This window comes from Rhinoraja longicauda, chromosome 16 (assembly GCF_053455715.1).
Source record: "Rhinoraja longicauda isolate Sanriku21f chromosome 16, sRhiLon1.1, whole genome shotgun sequence".
Classification (NCBI taxonomy): domain Eukaryota; kingdom Metazoa; phylum Chordata; class Chondrichthyes; order Rajiformes; family Arhynchobatidae; genus Rhinoraja; species Rhinoraja longicauda.
This window is the reverse complement of record NC_135968.1, coordinates 7099520-7124440: the sequence shown is the minus strand read 5'-3', so window position 1 is coordinate 7124440 and position 24921 is coordinate 7099520. Positions and strand designations below refer to the sequence as shown.

At 44.9% G+C, this 24921-nt stretch overlaps 1 protein-coding gene across 1 annotated transcript; it reads left to right on the top strand.

The window, feature by feature from the left end:
• The first annotated feature begins 2859 nt into the window (after nucleotides 1–2859).
• On the top strand, nucleotides 2860–24240 carry eif4e1c (eukaryotic translation initiation factor 4E family member 1c). The gene is made up of 7 exons (XM_078413127.1): nucleotides 2860–2930; nucleotides 7255–7355; nucleotides 14148–14243; nucleotides 15652–15715; nucleotides 16250–16363; nucleotides 20589–20728; nucleotides 22620–24240. Exons 1-7 carry the CDS (start codon nucleotides 2895–2897, stop codon nucleotides 22732–22734), a joined length of 666 nt encoding a protein of 221 aa, XP_078269253.1. The 5' UTR covers nucleotides 2860–2894; the 3' UTR covers nucleotides 22735–24240.
• The last annotated feature ends 681 nt before the right edge of the window (nucleotides 24241–24921 follow it).

Here is a 24921-nt window from a genome sequence, read left to right as displayed (position 1 = left end):
CACAGGAGCCCGTGCAGCAGAGAACAGATGCACTGCAGAGGCCCAGAGGAAACACACCGCGCGCAAGGCCTGGGCTACCTCCACTTCTACTGCAGCACCCATCCACTTGTGTCCTACGTGTGGGCGTGCCTTCCGGGCCCGGATTGGCCTCACCAGTCACTTCAGGACCCACAGTCACCAATCCTCCAACTGAAAGTGAAGTCATGGTCATCATCGGCTGCTCACTGTCCTGAACTCCTCCAAAACAAAGGAACTTATAATTGACTTTAGAAAAACCAGTGTAGACTACGACCCACTCTACATCAATGGGGTCTGTGTGGAAAGGGTACCAGCTTTCAGGTTCCTGGGTACGCACATCGCAGAGGATCTTACCTGGTCTACCAACACCATCACCACAGTAAAGAAGGCACAGCAGAGACTCCACTTCCTGAGGATCCTCAGGAAAACCAACCTGCAGGAGAAGCTCATGTTGTCCTTCTATCGCTGCTCCATCGAGAGTGTGCTGGCATACTGTATAACCACATGGTATGCCAGCTGCTCAGAAAAGGACAGGAAGGCCCTTCAGAGGGTCATCACGACGGCCCAGAAGATCATCGGCTGCTCACTGCCCTCCCTGGAGCACCTGTTCAACCTACGCTGCCTCAGTAGAGCGGGCAAAATAATAAAAGATCCATCCCACCCCGGCCACCGTCTGTTTGTTCATCTGCCCTCTGGTCGACGTTTCAGGTCGATCAAATCCCGAACAAACAGACTTAAGAACAGTTTTTACCCCAGGGCCATACGAGAACTGAACACTACCTTTGCACTAGGCAACACCGTTAAAAAATCTTGTACTTAATATAATTGTATTTATTTGTATTTATGTATTTATTTGTTTTTGCATTTATTGCATATATGTTTGTACGCACCGTCAGGATTGGCTATTTTTTAATTTCGTTGTACTCGTTGCAATGACAATAAATGAATATTATTATTATTATTATTATTATTATTATTATTATGAACAACATGGGGATCACTGGTTACAGCAGACTTGGTGGGCCAAAGGGCCTGTTTCAGCACTGCCTAAATTAAAACTAAACCAAACATCGCAGCATGATTTGGCAGCAGCTCCAAGACCGCAAGAAATTGCTGTGAGTCATGGACATTGCCCAGACCATCACGTATAAATGTGAGGTTATCCACTTTGGCGGCAAGAACAGGAAAGCAGAGTATTACCTGAATGGTGACCGATTGGGAGAAGGGGAGATGCAACGTGACCTGGGTGTCATGGTGCACCAGTCATTGAAAGCAAGCATGCAGGTGCAGCAGGCAGTGAAGAAAGCGAATGGTATGTTGGCATTCATAGCAAGAGGATTTGAGTTTAGGAGCAGGGAGGTTCTGCTGCAGTTGTACAGGGCCTGTGTGCAGTTTTGGTCTCCTAACCTGAGGAAAGACGTTCTTGCCTTAGAGGGAGTACAGAGAAGGTTCACCAGATTGATCCCTGGGATGGCGGGACTTACATATGAGGAAAGACTGGATAGACTGGGCTTGTACTCGCTGGAATTTAGAAGACTGAGGGGGGATCTTATAGAAACATATAAAATTCTTAAGGGGTTGAAGAGGCTAGATGCGGGAAGATTGTTCCCGATGTTGGGGGAGTCCAGAACCAGGGGTCACAGCTTAAGGATAAGGGGGAAGTCTTTTAGGACCGAGATGAGAAAACATTTCTTCACACAGAGAGTGGTGAGTCTGTGGAATTCTCTGCCACAGAAGGTAGTTGAGGCCAGTTCATTGGCTATATTTAAGAGGGAGTTAGATGTGGCCCTTTTTGCTAAAGGGATCAGGGGGTATGGAGAGAAGGCAGGTACAGGCTACTGAGCTGAATGATCAGCCATGATCATATTGAATGGCGGTGCAGGCTCGAAGGGCCGAATGGCCTACTCCTGCACCTATTTTCTATGTTTCTAAACTAACCTCTCTTCCATGGATTCCGTCTATACTTCACGCTGCCTCGGCAAGGCCACCAGTGTAATCAAAGACCGGTCTCACCCTGGTACTTCCATCTTCTCCCCTTTCCCATCAGGCAAGAGGTACAGAAGTTTGAAAACACGTACATCCAGATGGAGGGACAGTTATATCCCAGGTGTTATCTGGCAACTAAAAGGTCCCCTCACCAGCTAGAGCGCAGTCCTGACCTCCCATCTACCTCATCGGAGACCTTTGCACTATCGTTAATCTGACTTTATCCAGAATTACTGTGGTTCCTCCTTCACAGTTGAGATGAATCAAACGTTGAAGTCTAGGACTAGAAGACAGCCTCAGAATAAAAGGACGTTCCTTTCGGAAGGAGATGAGGAGGAATTTCTTTAGTCAGAGGGTGGTGAATCTGTGGAATTCTTTACCACAGAAGGCTGCAAGTAGGAACTTCATTGTCCTATCTGGGACACATGACAATAAAACATTCTTGACTCTTGACTATGGAGGCCAAGTCAATGGATGTTTTTAAGGTAGAGATAGATAGAATCTTGATTGGTATGAGTGTTAGGGGTTACAGGTGAATGGGGTTAGGAGGGAGAGATAGATCAGCCATGATTGACTGGCGAAGTAGACTCGATGGGCCCAATGGTCTACGTCTGCTCCTGTCTCCTATCACTTATTACACCGAGAGGGGGGGGGGGGGGTCCGTGAGACCACGTGGGCAGCCGGTGGGGGGAGAGAGGAAGGAATCGGATGTCCCGCCCCCCCCCCCGTGGGTCCGCGTGATTGACGGCCCTTGCGGCCAATGGAGAGACGGGCGGGCGCCGTTTCAAATCCAACGGGCGGCCGGACACGTGACCGGGCCGCGCGCCGATTGGCCGCTGAGCGCGCGCGGGGGGAGAGTGCGCAGAGGGAGGGGTTGCGGAGACACCAAGATGGCGACGGCGGAGCCGGTAGCGGCCGCGGAGCCGGTGAGAGCAGGAGTGGGGCGGAGTTGTGGGGGAGACATACACACACACACACACCCACACCCACAGAGCGGCACGGCATGGCACAGCCGCCGGCTCGCTCGTTGTTTCTCTTGTTTTACTATCGGTCCACTTCAATCGTGTGGCCGGTTTCACACGTGTGCGTCGTGGGGAAGTGGCCAAGTGTGACAGGAGATGGACTCGGGGAACCGGCATGGCGTGCAGGGAAGCAGAGAGGGATGGGAGAGGAGTTTATATGTGTGTGTGTCTGTATATGTGTATGTATATATATATATGTATGTATAGTAATGTAAGAATCAACATCCCCGTCCCCCCCCCCGCCCGCCTCTGCCCTTCCCCCTCCCCTGCCCTTCCCCCTCCCCCTCCCTCCCCCCCCTCTTCCCTCCCCCCCTCTTCCCTCCCCCCTCTTCCCTCCCCCCTCTTCCCTCCCTTCCCTCTCCCCCTCCCTCTCTCCAGATGAAGGGGGGGGGGGGGGAGGTTGATTCTTACCTTACAATTCAGGCCACTTAGTGCGTGGGGCAATATTTCTTGGGTGGAAGAAGGCCCCGTGAGGCCTAGGGCTGTTATGCTTTCCGGAGAGGGAAACATTCTAGTCCAGCGGTGAGGTGTGGTGGTAAAAAGGCAGAGGCCATGTCAGGGGACGGGGTAGATCAGGGATGAGAGGTAGGGGGGATGGACGGTGGAGGAGGTGTTGGACTCTCATTGGAGTGGGGAGCGGGTTTCTTGAGTTGACCAAGGGGGTGAGGTGTGGGGGGAGTTTTTTTTTGGGGGGGGGGGAGTTGGCAAGGGATGATGGGAGAGTGGGCTTGGGCCTGTAATGCAGAGAGTGGGGGAGTGGGCATGCGATGGCAGGTGAGTGGGCACAGGCGATGGAGTGGGTGCCAGATGGCAGGCGTTAGGTACTGGATGTTGAAGGCAGGGGAGGGTGTGTGAGGTGGTTCTTTGAAGGGTGGGGGTGGGGAATTGTGGATGGGAAGTGCCAATGCGAGTACAAGTCTGGGTGTGGGAATGATGAGGTGGAGGATGGGTGTGCAAATGAATGAAGAGTGCAGTCGGTGTCAGGTGTGTGGAAGTGGTGGAACAGATATGGTGGATGTGGGATATGGTGCAGTTATTTTGAAAGGAGGTATTTGTTTTGTAGGGAAGGAATGTGTTGTGCAAGGGAATTTCAGGCCAGCAGAGGGTAAGGGATGATGATTCTGTATGTAACAGAATTTTTGGCCAGGAGTAGGTGTAGGAAGGTGGATATTGCAGCAGTAGGAGGGAACCGGTAGATTGGTCGAGGTGTGGGGTTGTGAAAAAAGGTGGGATTGTGGTTCGGTGGGGGTGTAGAAGGAACTCTGCGCTGACTGGTGGTGGACTGCAAGGAGAGTGGGGTGAGGGGGGGGGGGGGTGCAGCAGATTGTATGTGAGATAGTGGTGGGAGGAGCAGGGTTTGTGGTTGGCCGAAGGTCATAAGTGGTAGGAACAGAATTAGTACATTCAGCCCATCAAGTCTACTCCGCCATTCAATCATGGCTGATCTATCTCTCCCTCCTAAAACCAGTCTCCTGTCTTCTCCCCACAATCCCTGACATCTGTATTAATCAAGAATCTGCTTTAAAAATATCCATTGACTTGGCCTCCACAGCATTCTGTGGCAAAGAATTCCACAGATTCACCACCCTCTGATTAAAGAGGATGGAAGCGTTTCTGGGAGGTGAAGAACTTAACAAATTGTACGGTTATGGAGTTGTAAAGCATGAAAACACTTCAGCCCAACTAGTCTGTGCCAGCCAAGATGTCCATAAATGCCAGTCATATTTGCCCGTGCCTGACCTATATTGTTCTGGCTCGAATTCCTACTCGTGTATGTGTTCAAATGTCTTTTAAGTGTTGTTATCTCTGCCTCAACTATTTCATCTGGCAGCTTCCAGATGTACCAAAAAGTAGTCCCTCAGGTTCCTATTAAATATTTATTCTCTCACCTTAAACCCACACCTTCTGCTTTAAAAATTTTGTGCATGACACTGAATTTTTTTTTGTCAAAGTCTTAGAACAGCTCGAGTGGAGGTTTTCCAATATGTTGTTAGAGGGGGGTCTGCATTTTATGAAGCTGAAAGAATTCGGATTGTTAAAAAAAAACTGCAATGCTGGGAATATAAAATAAAACGGGGAATGCTGGAATTGTTCAGCAGGTTAGGATTTGTGTCAGGAGGGTCTTCAGAAAGCTGTTTCTCTTCCTAAGCTGTGGCTTGACTTGTTGAGCATTTCCAGTGTTTTCTGGTGTTAATTTTAAGTTAAGACTTCTCTTTTTTTTTGCTATGTAAATTGTGATACTTTGTTTTCATTTCCAGTGTCTGGAAACAGAAACTGGAAGTCATAGATTGAAATGATTAACAAAAGATTTACAAGAGGCGGAGTGAAGTCTTGAGTTATTGGAACAGTTCTTGGACAGGACAGGTTTAGAGACATATGGGCCAAACCCAGGCAGGTGGGACAAGTGTAGATAGGACATGTTGGCCGGTGTGGGCACGTAGGGCTGAAGGGCCTGTTTCCATGCTGTAAGACTATGACTGTGCCAGTCGATAGGGGTAGAACTGATTCCATAAAATTTAAAGGAAGGCAGATAACCATTTGAGGATTGTGGGCTGACTAGCAAAATTCAGGATGTGTGTCAAAGTAAAACTGCCCCTTTTAAGAATCAGCACAAATATGTAGGTTAAATATCATCCACATTAGCTTTCAATATTTTGTTTCAAGCAGAGCTTCAAATGTATGTCGCTTTTGTCGCCAGCTTCTACCTATCTCTTCTGCCTTCAGCCTGTTTGCCATTAAAATAGTCAGCCTTGTCTGTTGTATATCAACTTGGAGTACACACGTGGATGGGCATAAGATCAGTGTGTACCTGGTGGACCAAAATGCATGTTTCTGTGTTGTACGATGCTAGCTGTTGTGCATGGTGGTACAACTGGTGGAGCTGCCTTCCTGCAGCTCCAGTGACCCGGATTTGATCCCGACCTGTTGTGGAGTTTGCACATCTTTTTCTATGACTGCATAGGTTTTCACTGGGTGTTCTGGTAACGTCCCACATTTCCAAAGAGATAAAGGAGTGTGAAATGATAGTTTGAGTTGCCACTAAATTGCCCCTAGTACAGGGGTGAATAGTAGAATCATGGGGAAAGTGTTGATGGGAATGTAACAAGAATAAAATGGGATTAGTGTAGAAATGCGGAACTGCAGATGCTAGATAGTACACAAAAAGACACAAAGTGCTGGAGTAACTTTGAAGAAATGTCACCTATTTCTTTTCTCCAGAGATGCGGTCTGGCCTGCTGAGTTACTCCAGCTTTTTGTGACTACATCTTCTGGAGTAACTCAGCAGGTCAGGCAGCATCCCTGGAGAACAAGGGTCTTTGAAGAAACATCACCTGTCCTTGTTTTCCAGAGATGCTGCCCATCCTGCTGAGTTACTCACGTACTTTGTGTCCTTTCGGGAGTGATGTATGATTTTTATAAATAGGTGTTTCATGGTTGGCCATTTTCATGGTTTGATGACTCTCCAGGTCTCCTTTCACATGCAATCAATTTAAATTTGTATTCTGAATCCTGTTGTCTGGACTTTTATGCTTGACATGCATTGTCACCCGGTCTAGCAATATCTCAGTTTTAAAGTTCTTATCATTAAGACACGAGAGGCTGCAGATGCTGGATACTGAGGCAAAAATCAACCTGCTGGACGAACTTGGCGGATAAGACAGCACCAGGAGCCCTGATGCAGACCTGCTGAATTCATCAAGCAGTTTAGTTTAGTTTTTGCTTCTTATCCTTGAGTCTGGCCTTGAGTCTGCATGGCCTTGATAATCCTTGTCTATGCTACACAATCTCAAGCCCTCTGTTTTCTTCCAATTCTAGCCTTAGAAATATCACCCATCACTTTTACTGTTGCCGTTTGTTCTTTCAGCTCTCTATCTCCGGAATTTCATTGTTAACCTTTAAACAATTGCATGTTTAAACTGGTCCTGAAACTCTTCCTTTGCCCAAACCTTGAGATATGCAATCTCATTCTGTGTCTTGTTGTTAGTTCAGGTGCTTGTGTTTAAGAAAAGATGTGCTTAACTTATCACTGTTTTAATCTTAATACTGCAATCCTATTGCAATGCAACAAGGGACAGAAGCTGAGAGATTCAGGTGGGTGGGAGGTCAGTTGGGTCCTCTGAACACCATGTTTAGGATCTGTGCATTTGTAAACCTTGCATCTAAGTTCTGTCCAAAGCAGTCAGTAAAACGATCTTTTCCCTGATGCTCTGTTGTATTTATTTTGCAGCAAGAAATAACTGAAGTGGTAGAAACTGAAACGGCAGCTGCAGATGGGTGCTCAGAAAATGCACCCCAAGATCAATATCTGAAACATCCTCTACAGAACAGGTCAGTCTATGCACAGCAAGATAAAATGAACAAAGCAGAACTGGTGGGGGGGAGGAGCGGGGTGGGAAAACTAGGAGTTGCTAAGTGCCATTTTGGAAAGTAGGAAAAAGACCAAGCAGCTGAAAGGAATTTTGAATTTCCATCAACAGAACTTCAAGTTCCTTTTCAAGAGTGTAAAAGTATGCATCAAAATTCCCGTGCTGCGCGTTGCACTGAGGTTCACCTTCCTCAAAATCTCATTACGTTGTGGAGGAGTGTGGAATTATTCCTGCTGTCCTTCAACCAATATAGTTAAAGTAGTGCACAAAATGCTGGAGTAACTCGGCAGGTCAGGCAGCATCTCTGGAGATCATGGATAGGTGATGTTTTGACTTGAGTCTGATGAAGGGTCCTGACCCGGAACTTCACCTATCTGTGTTGTCTGGGGATGCTGCCTGCATCTAGCTTGTTCAGTCCTTTTATAATTTTATACGTTTCTATAAGATCCCCTCTCATCCTAAATTCCAGTGAATACAAGCCCAGTCTTTCCTCATATGGCAGTCAATAGACAATAGGTGCAGGAGTAGGCCATTCGGCCCTTCGAGCCAGCACCGCCATTCAATGTGATCATGGCTGATCATTCTCAATTAGTACCCCGTTCCTGCTTTCTCCCCATACCCCCTGACTCCGCTATCCTTAAGAGCTCTATCGAGCTCTCTCTTGAATATTCAGAGAATTGGCCTCCACTGCCCTCTGAGGCAGAGAATTCCACAGATTCACAACTCTCTGACTAAAAAAGTTTTTCCTCATCTCTGTTCTAAATGGCCTACCCCTTATTCTTAATAATGTCCCGCCATCCCGGGGATTAACCTCGTGAACCTACGCTGCAATAGCAAGGATGTCCTTCCTCAAATTAGGAGACCAAAACTGCACACAATACTCCAGATGAGAGAGCATGTTTATATTTTGGGTAGGAGGTAGAATCGGGCCGTGCGGGGCTGGGGAACTATGAGTTTGGAGGCATTGGGGGGTAGATCGCCGGAGATGGTGAGGTCTGTGATGGTGCTGATGATAAAGGTCTGGTGTTTATCGGTGGGGTCGTGGTCCAGGGATAGGTAGGAAGAGGTGTCTGAGAGTTGTCGTCTGGCCTCGGTCCGGTAGAGGTCAGCACGCCAGACTACCACAGCACCTCCCTTGTCAGCGGGTTTGATGATTAAGTCCGGGTTGTTGCGGAGTGAGTGGAGGGCTGCACGTTCAGGAGGGGAGAGGTTCGAGTTATTCAGGGGAGTGGAGAATTTGAGGCGTTTAATGTCACGTATTTTGGGTAGGAGGTAGAATCGGGCCGTGCGGGGCTGGGGAACTATGAGTTTGTATTTTGGGTAGGAGGTAGAATCGGGATGAGATCTCACCAGGGCCCTGTACAGCTGCAGAATGACCTCTTTACTCCTATATTCAAATCCTCTCATTATGAAGGCCAACATGCCATTAGCTTTCTTCACTGTCTGCTGTACCTGCATGTTTACTTTCAGTGACTGATGTACAAGGGCACCCAGGTCTCGTTGCACTTCCCTTTTTCCTAATCTGACACCATTGAGATAATAATCTGCCTCCTTGCTCTTACTGCCAAAGTGGATAACCGCACATTTTTCTATATTATACTGCATCTGCCCACTCACTCAACCTGTCCAAGTCACCCTGCAACATACTAGCATCCTCTTCGCAGTTCACACTGCCACCCAGCTTTGTGTCATCTACAAATTTGCTAGTGTTACTTTTAATTCTGACAGGGACACGTTTATTCCTACTCTTTGTTTCCTGTCTGCCAACCAATTCTCTATCCTTGCCAATACCCCACCCCCAATACCATGTGATCTAATTTTGCCCACTAATCTCCTGTGAGGTACCTTATCAAAGGCTTTCTGAAGGTCCAGATACACTGCATCCACTGGCTCTCCTTCATCCATCTTACTTGTCACATCCTCAAAAAAATCCAGAAGATTATTCAAGCAGGATTTCCCCTTCATAAATCTATTGTGACTTGGACTTATCCTTTTACTGCTATCCAAATGCGCCGTGATTACTTCTTTAATAATTGACTCCAGCATCTTCCCCACCACCGATGTCAGGCTAACTGGTCTATAATTCCCTGTTTTCTCTCTCGCTCCTTTCTTGGAAAGTGGGATAACATTAGCTACCCTCCAATCCTCAAGAACTGACCCTGAATCTATAGAACATTGGAAAATGATCACCAATGTGTCAACGATTTCTAAGCATATCTAAATTATTTTCCACATTTGGGTAGAGGCCACTTGTTGGTGTATTGGCTAGAGTTTATATTTGTTTTGGAACACAGTTCCTCAGAACCGGTTTTAATTGGTTCCATTATCTATGCTCTATATAATGATCTCAGCCGGTTTTTGATGTGAAGCCAATCAAATTGTGAAGACTTTTTTGTGAGACGGAGGAAGAAACTTCAGGCTGAATATGGGTTTGCATTCTTCCGCCTGTGTTCCTAAGTTGCAGTACAAAATAGTGAGAGGAATAGATCGGGTAATCGTGCAGTCTCTTGCCTGAGAACCAGAGGACATAGGTGTCAGGTGAGAGGGGAAAGATTTAATAGGAAAATATCTGCAGATGCTGGTACAAATCGAAGGTATCACAAAATGCTGGAGTAACTCAGCAGGTCAGGCAGCATCTCAGGAGGGAAGGAATGGGTGACGCTTTGGGTCGAGACCCTTCAGGAAAGATTTAATAGGAATCTGAGGGATACCTTTTTACACAAAGGGTGATGGATGTATGGAACAAGCAGCCGGAGGAGCTAGTTGAGGCAGGTACTATTGCAATGTTTAAGAAATATTTAGAAAGGTACACGGATAGGACAGGTTTAGAGGGATATGGGCCAAACGCAGGCAGAAAGAACTAGTGTAGATGGGACCAAGTTGGGCCGATGGGCCTGTTTCCATGCTGTATGACTATGAATCTACTTAGAGATGCTCCTTCCGTCAAGGCTGCAGACCTGTGACCTGATCTGTCGGTTGTGAGATAATAGATTCATGCATCAAAGAAACAGGTCATTTGGCCCATTGTAACCATGCAAACCATGAAACACCCATCTGTATTAACCCATTTTTTTCCCTCGTGCCTCCCCATAAATCATGCTTTCTTTCTCACATTTCCCCCTCTCCAATTCTCCTGGCACTGACTTACGCTGGAGACAATTTACAGCAGCCCATTAATTGACCAGCCCACCCATTTTTGGTAGGGTAGTGGGAGGCAACAGGACCACTGAATGGAAAATCCATACGATCACAGCAACTTTCACATTCTCAGCATCCTACGTCAAGATTAAACAAGATTCCTTGGAGCTGTGCCCCACCTGGATTTGCCCCTATTTTTCCCTTCCCCCTACATTCCTTCATCTGGTTTCACAATTTGCAACTCTTCAATCATTTTGTTTCCCACCTTCTGCTTTAATCTCTGGCTTCTGTTCCAACCATCTGCCTATCAAAAACATCCCTTGCCTTTGTTTATCCATTACCCGGCACATTTTATCCTGTCCTCCCTCCCTGCTTTCTTTTATCTCTTTCCCCCTTACAATCGGTCTGAAGAAGGGTCCCAATCTGAAACATCTTCTATCCATGTTCTCGAGAGATGCTGCCTGAGCCGCTGAGTTATTCCAGCATTTTGTGTCCTATTTTTTAAACCAGTGTCTGCAGTTTCTTGTTTCTACAACTGACTAGGCAGCACTCAAATGACAGTAGCAGCACTCTGGAGAACCAGCAGAACAAACACCATGCCGATGGGTCACTGGAACTGCAAGGCCATTATGCCACCCATTTTGTTTTGAAACTGCTTCTATCACTTGGCTTGTGACATGCAGGTTTGGCTTGTCTAACACGTATGATGTTAGACTTTTAGACTTCAGAGATATAGCAGGGAAACAAGCCCTTTGGCCCACTCAGACCACGCCAACCAGCGATCCCTAGCACTATCCTACATATTCGGAACAATTTACAATTTTACCAACGCCAATTAACCTACAATCCTATACCTCGTTGGAGTGTGGGAGAAAACCAGAAAACCCAGGGAAAACCCAGGTGGTCATGAGGAGAACATACAAACTCCGTACAGATAGCACCCGTAGTCAGGATCGAACCCAGGTCTCTGGCGCTGAGAGGCAGCAACTTGACCATTGCACCACAACGCTGCTCCGAATCTGTAGTCCTGTGCAGAGTCCCACGTTGACATCTTATTTCTAGGCATGCTTGGTGTGCATCCACCATGACCTGCATTTGCTGATGGATTCCGGCTTGATTGTCATCACGGGGATGATTGAACCAAGACATCACAGATGCTAGTGACGATCCAGACGGCCCAGCTTGCAGACTTTCCCATTTGGCAGAATTGTCCTGCCACATCTCCTAGTGGTGGTGTCGTTGGTGTGAAGCTGGACTACGGCCACTGCACAGCCCAAGTGGAGACTCTTTGACCAGTGTTATTGTGGGGAGGTCCGTGTACGGCACATACACCTGCACAAATGAGATTAAGAATCTTTATCTCCACTATTTGTTTGCTCTCTATTTGTCTACAGGCCTAATTTGGCATCTTGATAAGGGGTAGTACTGCCAATCCCCTCTTGTGGAATGAAGTACTCTACCTATTCTGTGCCCTTGCTGCTTGTGATGTTTCTTGCAAGTATTGCTAGTGTGGTGGCACGAATCAGCAGAGGGAGGGTGTTCTGTGGCGACAGATGGAATTTTTGTTGCCTGTTGTTGACCTTGACTTTAATAGACAATAGGTGCAGGAGGAGGCCATTCGGCCCTTCGAGCCAGCACCGTCATTCAATGTGATCATGGCTGATCATTCTCAATCAATACCCCGTTCCTGCCTTCTCCCCATACCCCATGACTCCGCTATCCTTAAGAGCTCTATCCAGCTCTCTCTTGAATGCATTCAGAGAATTGGCCTCCACTGCCTTCTGAGGCAGAGAATTCCACAGATTCACAACTCTGACTGAAAAAGTTTTTCCACATCTCAGTTCTAAATGGCCTACCCCTTATTTTTAAACTGTGGCCCCTTGTTCTGGACTCCCCCAACATTGGGAACATGTTTCCTGCCTCTAACATGTCCAACCCCTTAATAATCTTATACGTTTCGATAAGATCTCCTCTCATCCTTCTAAATTCCAGTGTATACAAGCCTAGTCGCTCCAGTCTTTCAACATATGATAGTCCCGCCATTCAGGGAATTAACCTAGTCGGGGGGGGGGGGGGGGGGGGGGGGGGGGGGGAGAAGAAAGCTGGAAGAGAGAAGGGGCAGGACAAAGCTCGGCAGGTAATGGGCTGATAGGGGTGAAGTGATAGGCAGGTGGCTGGACAAGGGCCCGAGATAACAATACAGAAGGTGTAAGACAAAAAGATTGAAGAATTGTGAAGCTGGAAGAAGGAATGTAGGTGGAAGGGGAGGGGAGAAATATGTGCGAGTCCAGGTATGCACAGGGGAGTGTGGTGGGTAGTCAAGTCAAGTCAAGTCAATTTTATTTGTATAGCACATTTAAAAACAACCCACGTTGACCAAAGTGCTGTACATTTGATTAGGTTCCAATAGAAAAAAATGAAAACATACAGTAGCACGCAAACAGTTCACAGCGCCTCCTCAATGAGCCTCAAACGCGAGGGAGTAGAAATATGTTTTGAGCCTGGACTTAAAGGAGTCGATGGAGGGGGCAGTTCTGATCGGGAGAGGGATGCTGTTCCACAGTCTAGGAGCTGCAACCGCAAAAGCGCGGTCACCCCTGAGTTTAAGCCTAGACCGCGGGATAGTGAATAGCCCCAAGTCGGCCGATCTGAGGGACCTGGAGTTAGAGAGGGGGGTTAGAAGATTTTTGATGTAGGGGGGGGAGTGTCCAAGGGTAAGGGGGAGGTATATGGGGGAAGGAGGGGTGAAGATTATGCAGCTACCGAAAATTGGACAATTCAATGTTCATACCGTTGGGTTGAAAGCTACCCAAGCGGAATATGAGGTGTGTTCCTCCAGGTTGTGTGTGGCCTCAATCTGGCAATGGTGGAGATTATGATTTGTTCTGCAAATTAATAAAATAATATGTACAATTGCATTGGCATAATTGAATTTTTTTGGAAAAAGTTTTTCTTGCTGTTGAATGTTGTAACTATAGCAAGCTATTTTCATAAATAGGATTGATATGGTAACATTAATGGGTTAAATACATCAAAACGCTGCCTGGTCAGATCTCCACCTCTATGAGGCTTGCAAAGCTGTTTTCTCCCTCGCATGTCCTTGAAATTCTAGTTTATTTCTGAACACTATCTTTAGAAGCCAGCAAAACAGGAGTGCTAATGTGTCACTGGGTTGCCAGCATTTAGACACAAGATTATACTTTAGGCCTCCCTTGACGGGTGAAAGTAGAACATTAGGTGCAAGATGATACGGTTTGCTCAGCTATAGAGATGCTGCCTTACAGCACTAGAGACCCGGGCTCGATGCCGACTATGGGTGCTGGCTGGACTGAGTTTGTACGTTCCCCCCGTGACCGTGTGGGTTTTCCTGGGTGCTCCGGTTTCCTCCCGCACTCCAAAGACGCAGAGGTTTGTAGGTTAATGGGCTTCAGTGAAGGTTGTAATTGTCCCTAGTATGTAGGATAGTGCTTGTGTGCGGGGATTGCTGGTCGGCACGAACACAGTAGGCTGAAGGGTCTGTATCTCTAAACTAAACTATCTTTTCCAATTCAGGAGATCACAAAGTTCTGTCTTGTTCACACGATATCAAGTTCACTGCTTCTGATTTTTACTATAGGTGGGCACTGTGGTATTTTAAAAATGACAAGACCAAAGGTTGGACAGAAAACTTGCGACTTATCGCTAAATTTGATACAGTGGAAGATTTTTGGGCGTAAGTACTTGGTTTATGACTGTTGTTTGGGTAACCGGTTCTTGACCTTGAAGTTGCAGTGGGAGAATACAAATGTGTGAAGTCAGTGAGGTGTGTGTTGGGTATAAAGTGTCATACAGGGGAGAGAGCCCAGTCCCTGTCAATTATATTTTACAATTATATATTACAATTATATTGCATTTGGGGCACGTGGGGGAGGAGGTGGCCACGAGGGTTGTGTTCCTCTTTTAAAACAAAATTATGTTCCTTAATGTGAAGCTAAGCATCTGCGCATATGTTTAAGAATGCATGTTGATAAAGTTTTAGTCATACTGCATAGAAATAGGCCCTTCAGCCCAACCTGCCCACACCCATCTGCATTAGTCCCACCTGCCACCCCATCCCTCTAAACCTGTCCTATCCATGTACCTGTCCATGTGTTTTTCAAAAATTGTGGTACCTGCCTCAACTACCTCCTTCAACAGCTTGTTCCATACACCCACCACCCTTTGTGCAGTTTTTTTTTAAAGATGCCCCTTGGCTTCCTATTAATCTTTGCCTCCTCACCTTAAACCTATGTCCTCTGGTTCTTAATTTCCTACTCTGGGCAAATGACTCTGTGCATTTAACCTATCTATTCCTCTCATAATCTTATACACCTTTATAAGATCACCCCCTCATCCTGTGCTCCCAGGAATAAAGTCCTAGCCTTCTCAACCTCTCCCCTTAGCTCAGTCCCTCAAGTCCTGGCAAAATCCTTGTAAATCTTTTCTGCACCCTTTCTAGCTTAACAACTTTATTTTCTTCCTCCCCCCCCCCCCCCCCCCCCCCCCCCTCACAAATTCAGTGGGAGCAAATTTTATTCTGTATCTGAAGTGCCAGCGGGAGATAAATGTTTCCCCTACCGACCCTTGTATAGTTTTTAAATGATTGTGGAAAAAGACCTTTGCAAGCTGTTGTTGAATACCTTCTAAATTTGCCTTGCTGCAATTTATTGATTTTAATTTGTGAACCAGTTCAATCTTCTCCATAACTATTTAAAAACTAATAGAATTAAGGTCACTGTGAACACAATGCTTCCACAATGACACTTCAAGCCACTTGCCCAGCCTAGTTGACCCAACTGTGTCTGGGTCCTTTGGTGCCCCTTTTTAACAGGTCTAGGTGTGATCTGATCATACGTTTGATCCTGACTACGGATGCTGTGTGTACAGAGTTTGTATGTTCTCCCTGTGACTGCGTAGGGTTTCTCCGAGTGCTCCGGTTTTCTTCCACACTCCACAGACTACAGGTTTGTTGGTAAAATTGTCCTTGATGTGTAGGAAAGTGTTAGTGCATGGGGTATTCGTTGGTTGGCACGGACTCGGTGGGCCGAAGGGCCTGTTTCTACGCTGTATCTCTAAATGTAGTATTGTTTCCTTTTCTGCAGATTATATAATCATATACAACAACCAAGTAAACTGCTGTTTGGGTGCGATTATTGTTTGTTTAAGGTAAGGCAAAAATTTAGATGCACTAATTTTTCATCTGTTAATTACAATCTGAGTCGTATGAAAATTGACATAAGCTCAATGAGTTCAGAAAGCTGAATGCAGGCTTAAACTTGGGTGTGGGAGAATTGGGTTTCAGTTCATTGGCACTAATATTCTGCTGGCCTTCCTTCAATTGAATTGAATTGAAAAGAGATCAGTTACTGAGCCGGTCAAATATCTGTGGCTTCAGATAAGGTTTTAAACGTGGGGGAAGAACAACACTTAAAAAGTTGGAGGTAGAGCAAGTTAACAGTGTGGGTTAGTGAAGTGGTGATTAGGCATTTTTTAAATGGAGGGAGATGGATTCTTGATTAGCAAGGGCATCAAAGGTTACTGGGAGAATGGGATTGAAAGGGGAAAAATGGGTCAGCCGTGATTGAACGGCAGAGCAGACAGTGGGCCTGAGAAAATGGGGATAATATCATTCAGAAAGTTTCTTTCAAGATAAAGACGCGCAATATGTTGGATGAATCTGATGCACTATTTATTTAACAGGACGGTATTAAGCCAATGTGGGAAGATGACAAGAATAAAAAAGGTGGAAGATGGCTAATGACGCTGAACAAGCAACAGAGGCACAATGATTTGGACCGATACTGGCTCGAAACAGTAACTGCATTTCACCTATATCATGCGTTGATTGTCATGGTAGTTAATACACTTGGGATCCCAGGTTCTGAACATTGCCACAGTGTGGAGTGACGACTGATTAGCCTATCTGTCTTGGTTCTTTAAAAAAAATCTGGCAGTTTTCTGTTGGGATGGACTGTCGCAGCAGAGGAACTGGCCATTTGCCTTTCACTGACCTGCGCTTGATCTGAGCTTTCCCTTGCACACTTTCCATTTCATCCCGTTGGCATATTGTACATCCTTGTAAGTTTTTCCTAAAACCTATCCCAATATTGCCATCAGACCGTCCTTCTACAGGTTCCACATGATTCCTGCTCTGGGTATCTTAGAAACAAGAATTCAAAGCAAATGTAGGCTCTTGAATATGCTGCATCATTCGATAAGGTCAGTGGATCTGATTATTAGCCTCGGCACTATCTTCCACTAAGCTCATAACTTCCAAATTTAATTTAAATTCCAAATAATTTCCCAAAAACTAAACTCTTCCTTAAATATATTTAAATGAATTGGCATCCACAGCTCTGGCAGAAAATTCTCTTCATCTTACGCCATGTCCCCGAGTCCTTCTCTTCCCCCCCCCCCCCCCCCAATATTCAGATCATCATTGTGACCAGTCCTTTCCAAAAATTTAATGGACACTGATTCGTAGCTGAGTATCCAACGTCCCATTCCCCCTGTTACTTATTCTCCTGTGTGGCCATCTTCTAATCCATGCCACCACTTTCCCAATTGATCAAGGTGCTATTGTAATCTTGGATAACAACCTTCGCCATCCACTATACCACTCGTCCATAAACTTGCTAACTATGCCAACTGCATTCTCAACCAAATTGTTCATATAGATGGCGAACAGCAGTGTACTTAGCACCGAACTCTGCAACACACCCCTGGTCACAGACCTCCAATCTGAGAAACAAACTCCCCTGTCGCCTCTCAACGTCTATTACTAAACTAATTTTATGTCCCAATTTGTTAGCTCACCCTGGATGCCATGTGATCTAACCTTCTGGACCAGGCTATCATGTGGGCCCTTGTATAAGGCCTTGCTTAAGTCCATGCAGACAATATCCACAACCCTACCCTTGTCAATCCTTCATCTCTTCAAAAATTAACTCAAATCACACCCCTGAGATACTATCACCCTCGCACCAAAACCCTGCTTAATATCCTTAATCAGACCTTGTCTTTCCAAATACAAACTATCTTTTGGAATCTCCACCACCAATATTACTACAACTGGGGTCACCGACCTGTGGTTCCCTGGCTTGTCTTTACAGCCCTTTTTAAAGGGCACAACATTAGCCACCATCCAGTCTTCCGATACCTCGTCCATGGCTAAAGATGTTGCAGATTTCACCTGAAATTTAATCAAATGTCAGTAGACAGGACTTGGCATACATAGACTGGAAGCAGCCACTTGCAGGTTCAGTTTAGTTTAGAGATACAGTGCTCTAACAGGCCCTTCAGCCCACTGAGTCTGCACTGACCAGTGATTGCCACACACTAACGCTATCCCACGCACGCTGGAGACAATTTACAATTTTATCAAGCCAATTAACCTTTCAAACCTTGTCTTCCCCTACGACAAGATGACGTTGGCTTGTCATCGGGGAAGAAGACGTGTTTCTTCCCACACGTCTTTGGAGTGTGGGAAGAAACCGGAGCTCCCGGAGAAAACCCACGCAGGTCACGGGAGAACGTGCAAAGGCCATACAGACCGCACCCATAGCCAGGATAGAACCCGGGTCTCTGGTGCTGTAAGGCAGCAACTCTACAGCGGCGTCACCATGCCGCCCAATATCTACATTTGGGAAGTGAGAGTCTTTTAAAAATGAAATGGGGTTCAGTGCTGATCTGTTCCTATAAGGGTGAAGGACAGGGACAGCAAACTCTGGAAGTTGACATATGTTAAGGATTTGGATTTTCTAAAGAAGGGATTTGTGTGGTTGGTGTAGTGCATTGAAAATTGAGAGGCCCTTCTGGAATACAGAGAATGCAAGAGGGATGCTTTAAAAAGAAATTAGGAGGGCAAAGTGGATCATGAAATATCACGGGCAAATAAGATTAAGAGAAATCCCAAGGCATTTTATAAATGTATTAAGAGCAATATGATCACTACAGAAAATGTGGCCCATTAGCAGCCACATAAGCTAGATTATACAATGCAACATACAGCCTCTGGTATTTTTAGCTTGCAGCCACAAAAATAAACTTAAAGCTATTAAAAACATATTTTATTTTTCTAAATCTTCTGGGAGGGAAAATAGCATTGTTATTGTGAGTCTGAAATTCTCTAGTATCTAACCTCCTTTTGCCCATTGACACAATTATTTCACTAACACTATTTTCTATAACAGGAGGTTTGTTAGGACCACTATCACATTATAGCAGAACTACCTGTAGTGGGGATTTGTTGGTTAAAGATCCTGTCTGACTATTTTAATTGGGTGTTTTGAAGAGGTAACTTTGAAGGCATTGCAGTTGATGTGGTTTCCAGAAAGCCTTAGAGGGAGGTGCTGGTCCAAAAGGATGGAAACCTTTTGATCAAAAAGGCACGTTGGCTTGTCATCGGGGAAAGTGATAGTGGAGGGTTGCTTTTCTCTTGGGAGCCTGCCTCAAGCAGCGGATCACAGGGATCACTGCTGACACCTGTGGATGTAGGCAATAGACAATAGGTGCAGGAGTAGGCCATATGGCCCTTCGAGCCAGCACCGCCATTCAATGTGATCATGGCTGATCATTCTCAATCAGTACCCCGTTCCTGCCTTCTCCCCATACCCCCTGACTCCACTATCCTTAAGAGCTCTATCTAGCTCTCTTGAATGCATTCAGAGAATTGGCCTCCACTGCCTTCTGAGGCAGAGAATTCCACAGATTCACAACTCTGACTGAAAAAGTTTTTCCTCATCTCCGTTCTAAATGGCCTACCCCTTATTCTTAAACTGTGGCCCCTTGTTCTGGACTCCCCCAACATTGGGAACATGTTTCCTGGCTCTAACGTGTCCAACCCCTTAATAATCTTATACGTTTCGATAAGATCCTCTCTCATCCTTCTAAATTCCAGTGTATACAAACCTAGTCGCTCCAGTCTTTCAACATATGACAGTCCCGCCATTCCGGGAATTAACCTAGTAAACCTACGCTGCACGCCCTCAATAGCAAGAATATTGAGGAGGTATGGTTAGTAAGCCTACAGTTGATATTTGGTGGTGGTCTTGCTAGGAGGGTTGACTCGGGCAGCATAACGATATTAATCAGCTGGTAAACTGGGAGGGCAATGAAAGATAAATTGATCCTGATAAGGGAAGTTGTACGGGTATCAGGGGTTAGGGGGAGAAGGCAGGAGAATGGGGTTAGGAGGGAGAGATAGATCAGCCATGATTGAATGGCTGAGTAGACTTGATCGGCCGAATGGCCTAATTCTGCTCCTATTTTGACTTTATGACATTTTTACAGTTCCAATAAGAGTGGGACTTGTATCATGAGTAGGAAGGAACTGCAGATGCTGATTTAAACCGAAGATAGACACAATGCTGGAGTAATTCAGCGGGTCAGGCAGCATCTCTGGAGAGAAGGAATGGGTGATGTTTCGTGTCGAGACCCTTCTTCAGACATGTACCATGAATGGTATGGCCCCTAAGAATATTGAAGAACAGGTGCTCAAGACCAAAATTCCCTGCAGGTGTTGGGGAATATATATCCAGTATATTGGATGCTTGCCACATTAGCTGGGCAAGGCAAGTAATGCGGTAGGAACATTACCACAGAAAGATAAGAACAGGGTGGTCTTGGTATAACTTTATAAAATCTAGTTAGGCCACAACTGGAATGTTGGGTGTGCCACCACACTGTCGGAAGAGAGCAATTTAATTCGATAGGGTGATGAGGGGATTAACATATTGCTTGGGGCTTACCATCTTTTCAAGGTACAAGACTAGACTCCAGATACCAACCGCAGAATGAAAGATATTTTTGACCTGTGATCTCAACGGTGTTGTGTGCATTTGGGATCATATTTATTCCTTACTTGCCCATGATATTCCATTGGTAACCGTTTGCACAATTGGCAGCAAAAAAAATTCAAGGCTGCATTGCTTGTGGCCTGTATGTATGTCCGTGGTAAGTTTGTGGCTTTTTTTGGGGACTTATTAGATAAATCTTGATTCTGTATTGTGTGTAACTTTTCTCCTGTTCCGTGTGCCAGCTTTTGTGTCTGATTGGCGAGTCCTTTGATGAAAGTAGTGACGAGGTTTGTGGAGCTGTTGTAAACGTCAGGCCTAAAGGTGATAAAATAGCAATCTGGACAGGAAACTGCCAAAACAGAGAAGCAGTCGTTTCTATAGGGTAAGTACCAGTGTCACGATCTTAAATGTTCAAATCTGGTGAACTGTTCTGTATCAATCTGTGGTTTAGTGTCAGTCTGAAGAAAGATTCAGACCTGAAACGTCACCCATCCTTTTTTTCCAGAGATGCTGCATAACCCGCTGAGTTACTTCAGCAATTTGTGTCCATCTTCGGTATGAACCTGTGCTCCAAGGAATAAAGTACTAACCTGCCCAACCTCTCCCTCGTGCCCTGTCAACATCCACATAAATCTACCCTGCACTCTTTCCAGTTTAACTTGAAATTGCCTATAGCAGGGTGACCAAAACCGAACTCAATATTCCCAAGTGCGGCGTTGCCCAGCCTTTTGCGACTGTAACCCTAGCCCTAACATAACATCCCAACTTCGATACTCCATTCCCAGACTGATGAAGGCCAATGTGCCAAAAGCCGCCTTCACCACGCTATCTACCTGTGACGCCACTTTCAAGGAACTATGTACTAGTAGTCCTAGATCCCTCTGCTCTACCACATTCCTCATGGCCTTATTATTTACTGTGAAGTTCTTGCCCAAAATCCACTCATCGACTTGATGAAAGGTTTCCACCCAGAGGGTTGACAATACCTTTCCCTTTGCAAATGCTGTTCGATCGGCTGCCAGCAGATTGGTGTTATTACTGAATGCTAGTGCAGGCGAGAGAGGCTAAATGACCTCCCATTCCTTCAGTAGTTGTTGCAGGGTGGAAGACAAATATTACTGTACCATTATAAAACTGCAAGAATCCATGCAATTCAGGTAGAGAACAAAGGCAGGGCTTGCCCAGAATCATCTGAATACTGATGGAACACATCATCAGAAATTAGCCTTTCACTGATTTAACTCTTATAATTTCTTGTTCATTGTCTAGGTTGCACTTGTAAATCTGTTTCAATTGAATAGCACACGACCAAAAGCTTTTAGAAACATAGAAAATAGGTGCACGAGGAGGCCATTTGGCCCTTCGAGCCAGCACCGCCATTTATTGTGATCATGGCTGATCATCCACAATCGGTAATCTGTGCCTGCCTTCTCCACATATCCCTTGATTCCACGATCCCCTAGAGCTCTATCTAACTCTCTTTTAAATTCATCCAGTGAATTTGCCTCCACTGCCTTCTGTGGAAGAGTATTCCACAAATTTACAACTCTCTGGGTCAAAACGTTTGTTCTTTTATAATTCTATACGTCTCTATAAGATCCCCTCTCATCCTTCTAAACTCCAGTGAATACAAGCCTAGTCTTTCCTATCTTTCCTCATATGACAGTCCCTCCATCCCAGGCATTAACCTCGTGAACCTACGCTGCACTGCCTATTATTATTGTCACAGTGTCTTTGTACACCTGACAATAATAAACCAATATCAATAAATCTTTCTCCTCTCAACTTAAACCTACGCCTTTTGGATCTTCATTTGTGTACATGTGCATTCACCCTATTTAGTCCCCTCCTGATTTTATATACCTTTATTAAGATCACTCCTCGTCCTCCTGTGCTCCAAGGAATAAAGCACTAACCTGCCCAACCTCTCCCTGTAGCTCATGCCCTCAAGTTGTTTGTTGATTTAGCTCTTACAATTTCTGTGTAGGAAATTAACTGCAGATTATTAAACCAAAGTTAGACACAAAAAGCTGGAGTAACTCAGGGGGTCAGACAGCATCTCTGGAGAAAAGGAATAGATGATGTTTCGGGTCTGAAGAAGGATCTCCACCCGAAAGGTCACCTATTCCTTTTCTCCAGAGATGCTGTCTGACCCGCTGAGTTACTCCAGCTTTTTGTGTCTATCTTTTTATAATTTCTTGTTCATTTATCTATCAGCAGTACTTTTGATTTTCACTTCATATTAATTTCTGTTTTGTGTTTACATTTTACAGGCAATTGTATAAAGAACGCTTAGGACTGACTTTGAAAATCGTTATTGGGTACCAATCACACGATGATACTTCTAGCAAAAGCGGATCTACAACAAAGAATATGTTTTCAGTCTAAGGAACAATCTCAAACGCAACAAACTTAAGATTCATCTGCTACTGTGTTTAACAAAAAAAATTAACTAAAACTTTGGATCGGTCAATATATACTTGGAATGAGCAGAAGCAGAGCAAGCCACGTTCTGGGATTATCTTGCTGCTGAATGGATTTGGTTTCTATTGGCAAATGAAAGGAGAATGCAGAAAGCCTTAACATTGGGTCTATAGATTTTTTTTCTCTCTTTATTTTGCAGATTTCAAATTCGACAATAGTGAATGAACCAGCTATACTACATTTGTTTCAGTTTTGATTGCCATTTCTAACCTATAATCCGCTTAACAGAAGTTGCCAGCTGCTTGTGTATAACATTACATTGCTTGCTTCAGTACAAAAGGCATGGTCCAATGAATATTTCCCTAATATTTGGCAAGACTCCCGGTGGGCTGAGACCTGTCTGGATTTTGGCTGCTGGAGGTGAGAGCAAACAATAAACTGAACAACACTCCATTCCCATAGTAAGGAAGTTGATGCGCTTGTGCTGTTTTTTTTAACAAATAACACGTCGTGTCTTAAATAAAGCATTCATTAAGGAATGGTCCTCTGCATGGAAACAAGTACAATTTGACACAGCCACATCAGTGATATAACCAGAAGGGGGTGTGTTTGTGCTCGGGTGAGATTACTTCCCAATCTGTCTAAACTCACTGTAGATAGGTGGTTAAATTATGGCTTGCTACACTCGTGGGTCTGCGTGTGGAATGACTGGTTACTCCCTAATGATGGATCTGAGGCGCATAATTGCAAGTCAATAAGTTAACATCCAATGCCTCGCCCAGAAGTGTCTGTGGGATTGTACTGACTTCATCTTTTTTTCCAGTTTGTTTCGTCCGCATCAATGTTAAATTATTATTTGAAATGGCGTTTTAAGCAGAACGGATACTGGCCAAAAAAAAAGAAGAAATGGTACTTTAATCTTAAATTTCCAAGACGGTTAGCTGAAAAATATGGGAGGCCAATCCAAATGTTTCTAGTTGACAACAGCACAAACCTTTACCTTTTTCTCACTTGCCTCTCTGCTTATTTTCCTTTATTTTGCTGCATTTTCTGCATTAAGTTTGTTTTGCAGGGCTTTGACTTGACTGCCGATTCCTATTTCAGCCCGTATTTTACTCCGATACCCAGAAACATTCCCACAGCTATTTTAATCTGCAGCCCTAATTTTATTCACTGTCGCATTTTGAGGTCAACGCGTTTGCACGCAGAACCATTCCTTGGAGAATATTTTCTAAGATATTTAACATTTAAAAGAATCGCTGTGAATTTAATTTGCAACTTTTAAAAGGACTTTGAACAGTTATCCTTTGAGATTCATTGGATACGTATGGCTTTTCACAGCAGATAAAATCAAAGTTAGGAACAAGAAATTAGATGCTTTTAATATTCTCCATTTGGTATTGTGCATTGTGTGAATTCCAGAACCTGGTAATAAATGGCAACGTTGGAACAATCCATGAATTATTTTGCTGTCTAGCCCGGTTAATTCTTTAAATGGATTATCTAATTTAAATGTCTGTGATTGAAATCTTTTTTTTCTTCCTGTTTTGATTCAATTATTAATACTTTTTTTACTTGCTAACAAATCTCTCAACTTTCATGAGACTCTCTGAATGTGCATCCTTCACCCTGCATGCCCCCACTCACACCACCACAGATTGGCCTTGCAGTGAAGACGTCCTTGGGTCACTGATGGAATGGGAGGAGAAATTAAAATTACATGCAACTAAAAGTTTCTAAGAAAGGCTTTACAGACACAGAGAAGGTAGACTAAATGAACAATGCATCACATTCGCAACTCTTTGTCCTTTTGGCTTACTTCTGTCTTTTCATTCCTGACCTTTATCCAACAACCTGCCTATCAAATAACCCCCTCGCCTGTGTTAACCTATTGCCACCCATGCTCTGTCCTCCCCCCCCAACTCTTTTCCAGCTTTCCTTCCACTCCCTTGCTATTAGTCTGACCCAAAATGTCACCTATCCATGTTCTCCAGGGATGCTGCTTGACATAGACAATAGTTACTCCAGCATTTTGTGTTTGCCTTTGGTATAAACCAGCATCTGCATTTCCTTGTTATTACAACACTTCATATTCCACTCAGGGCCCCTCCAACCCAAATGGTATGGACATTGAATTATCTGATTTGAGGT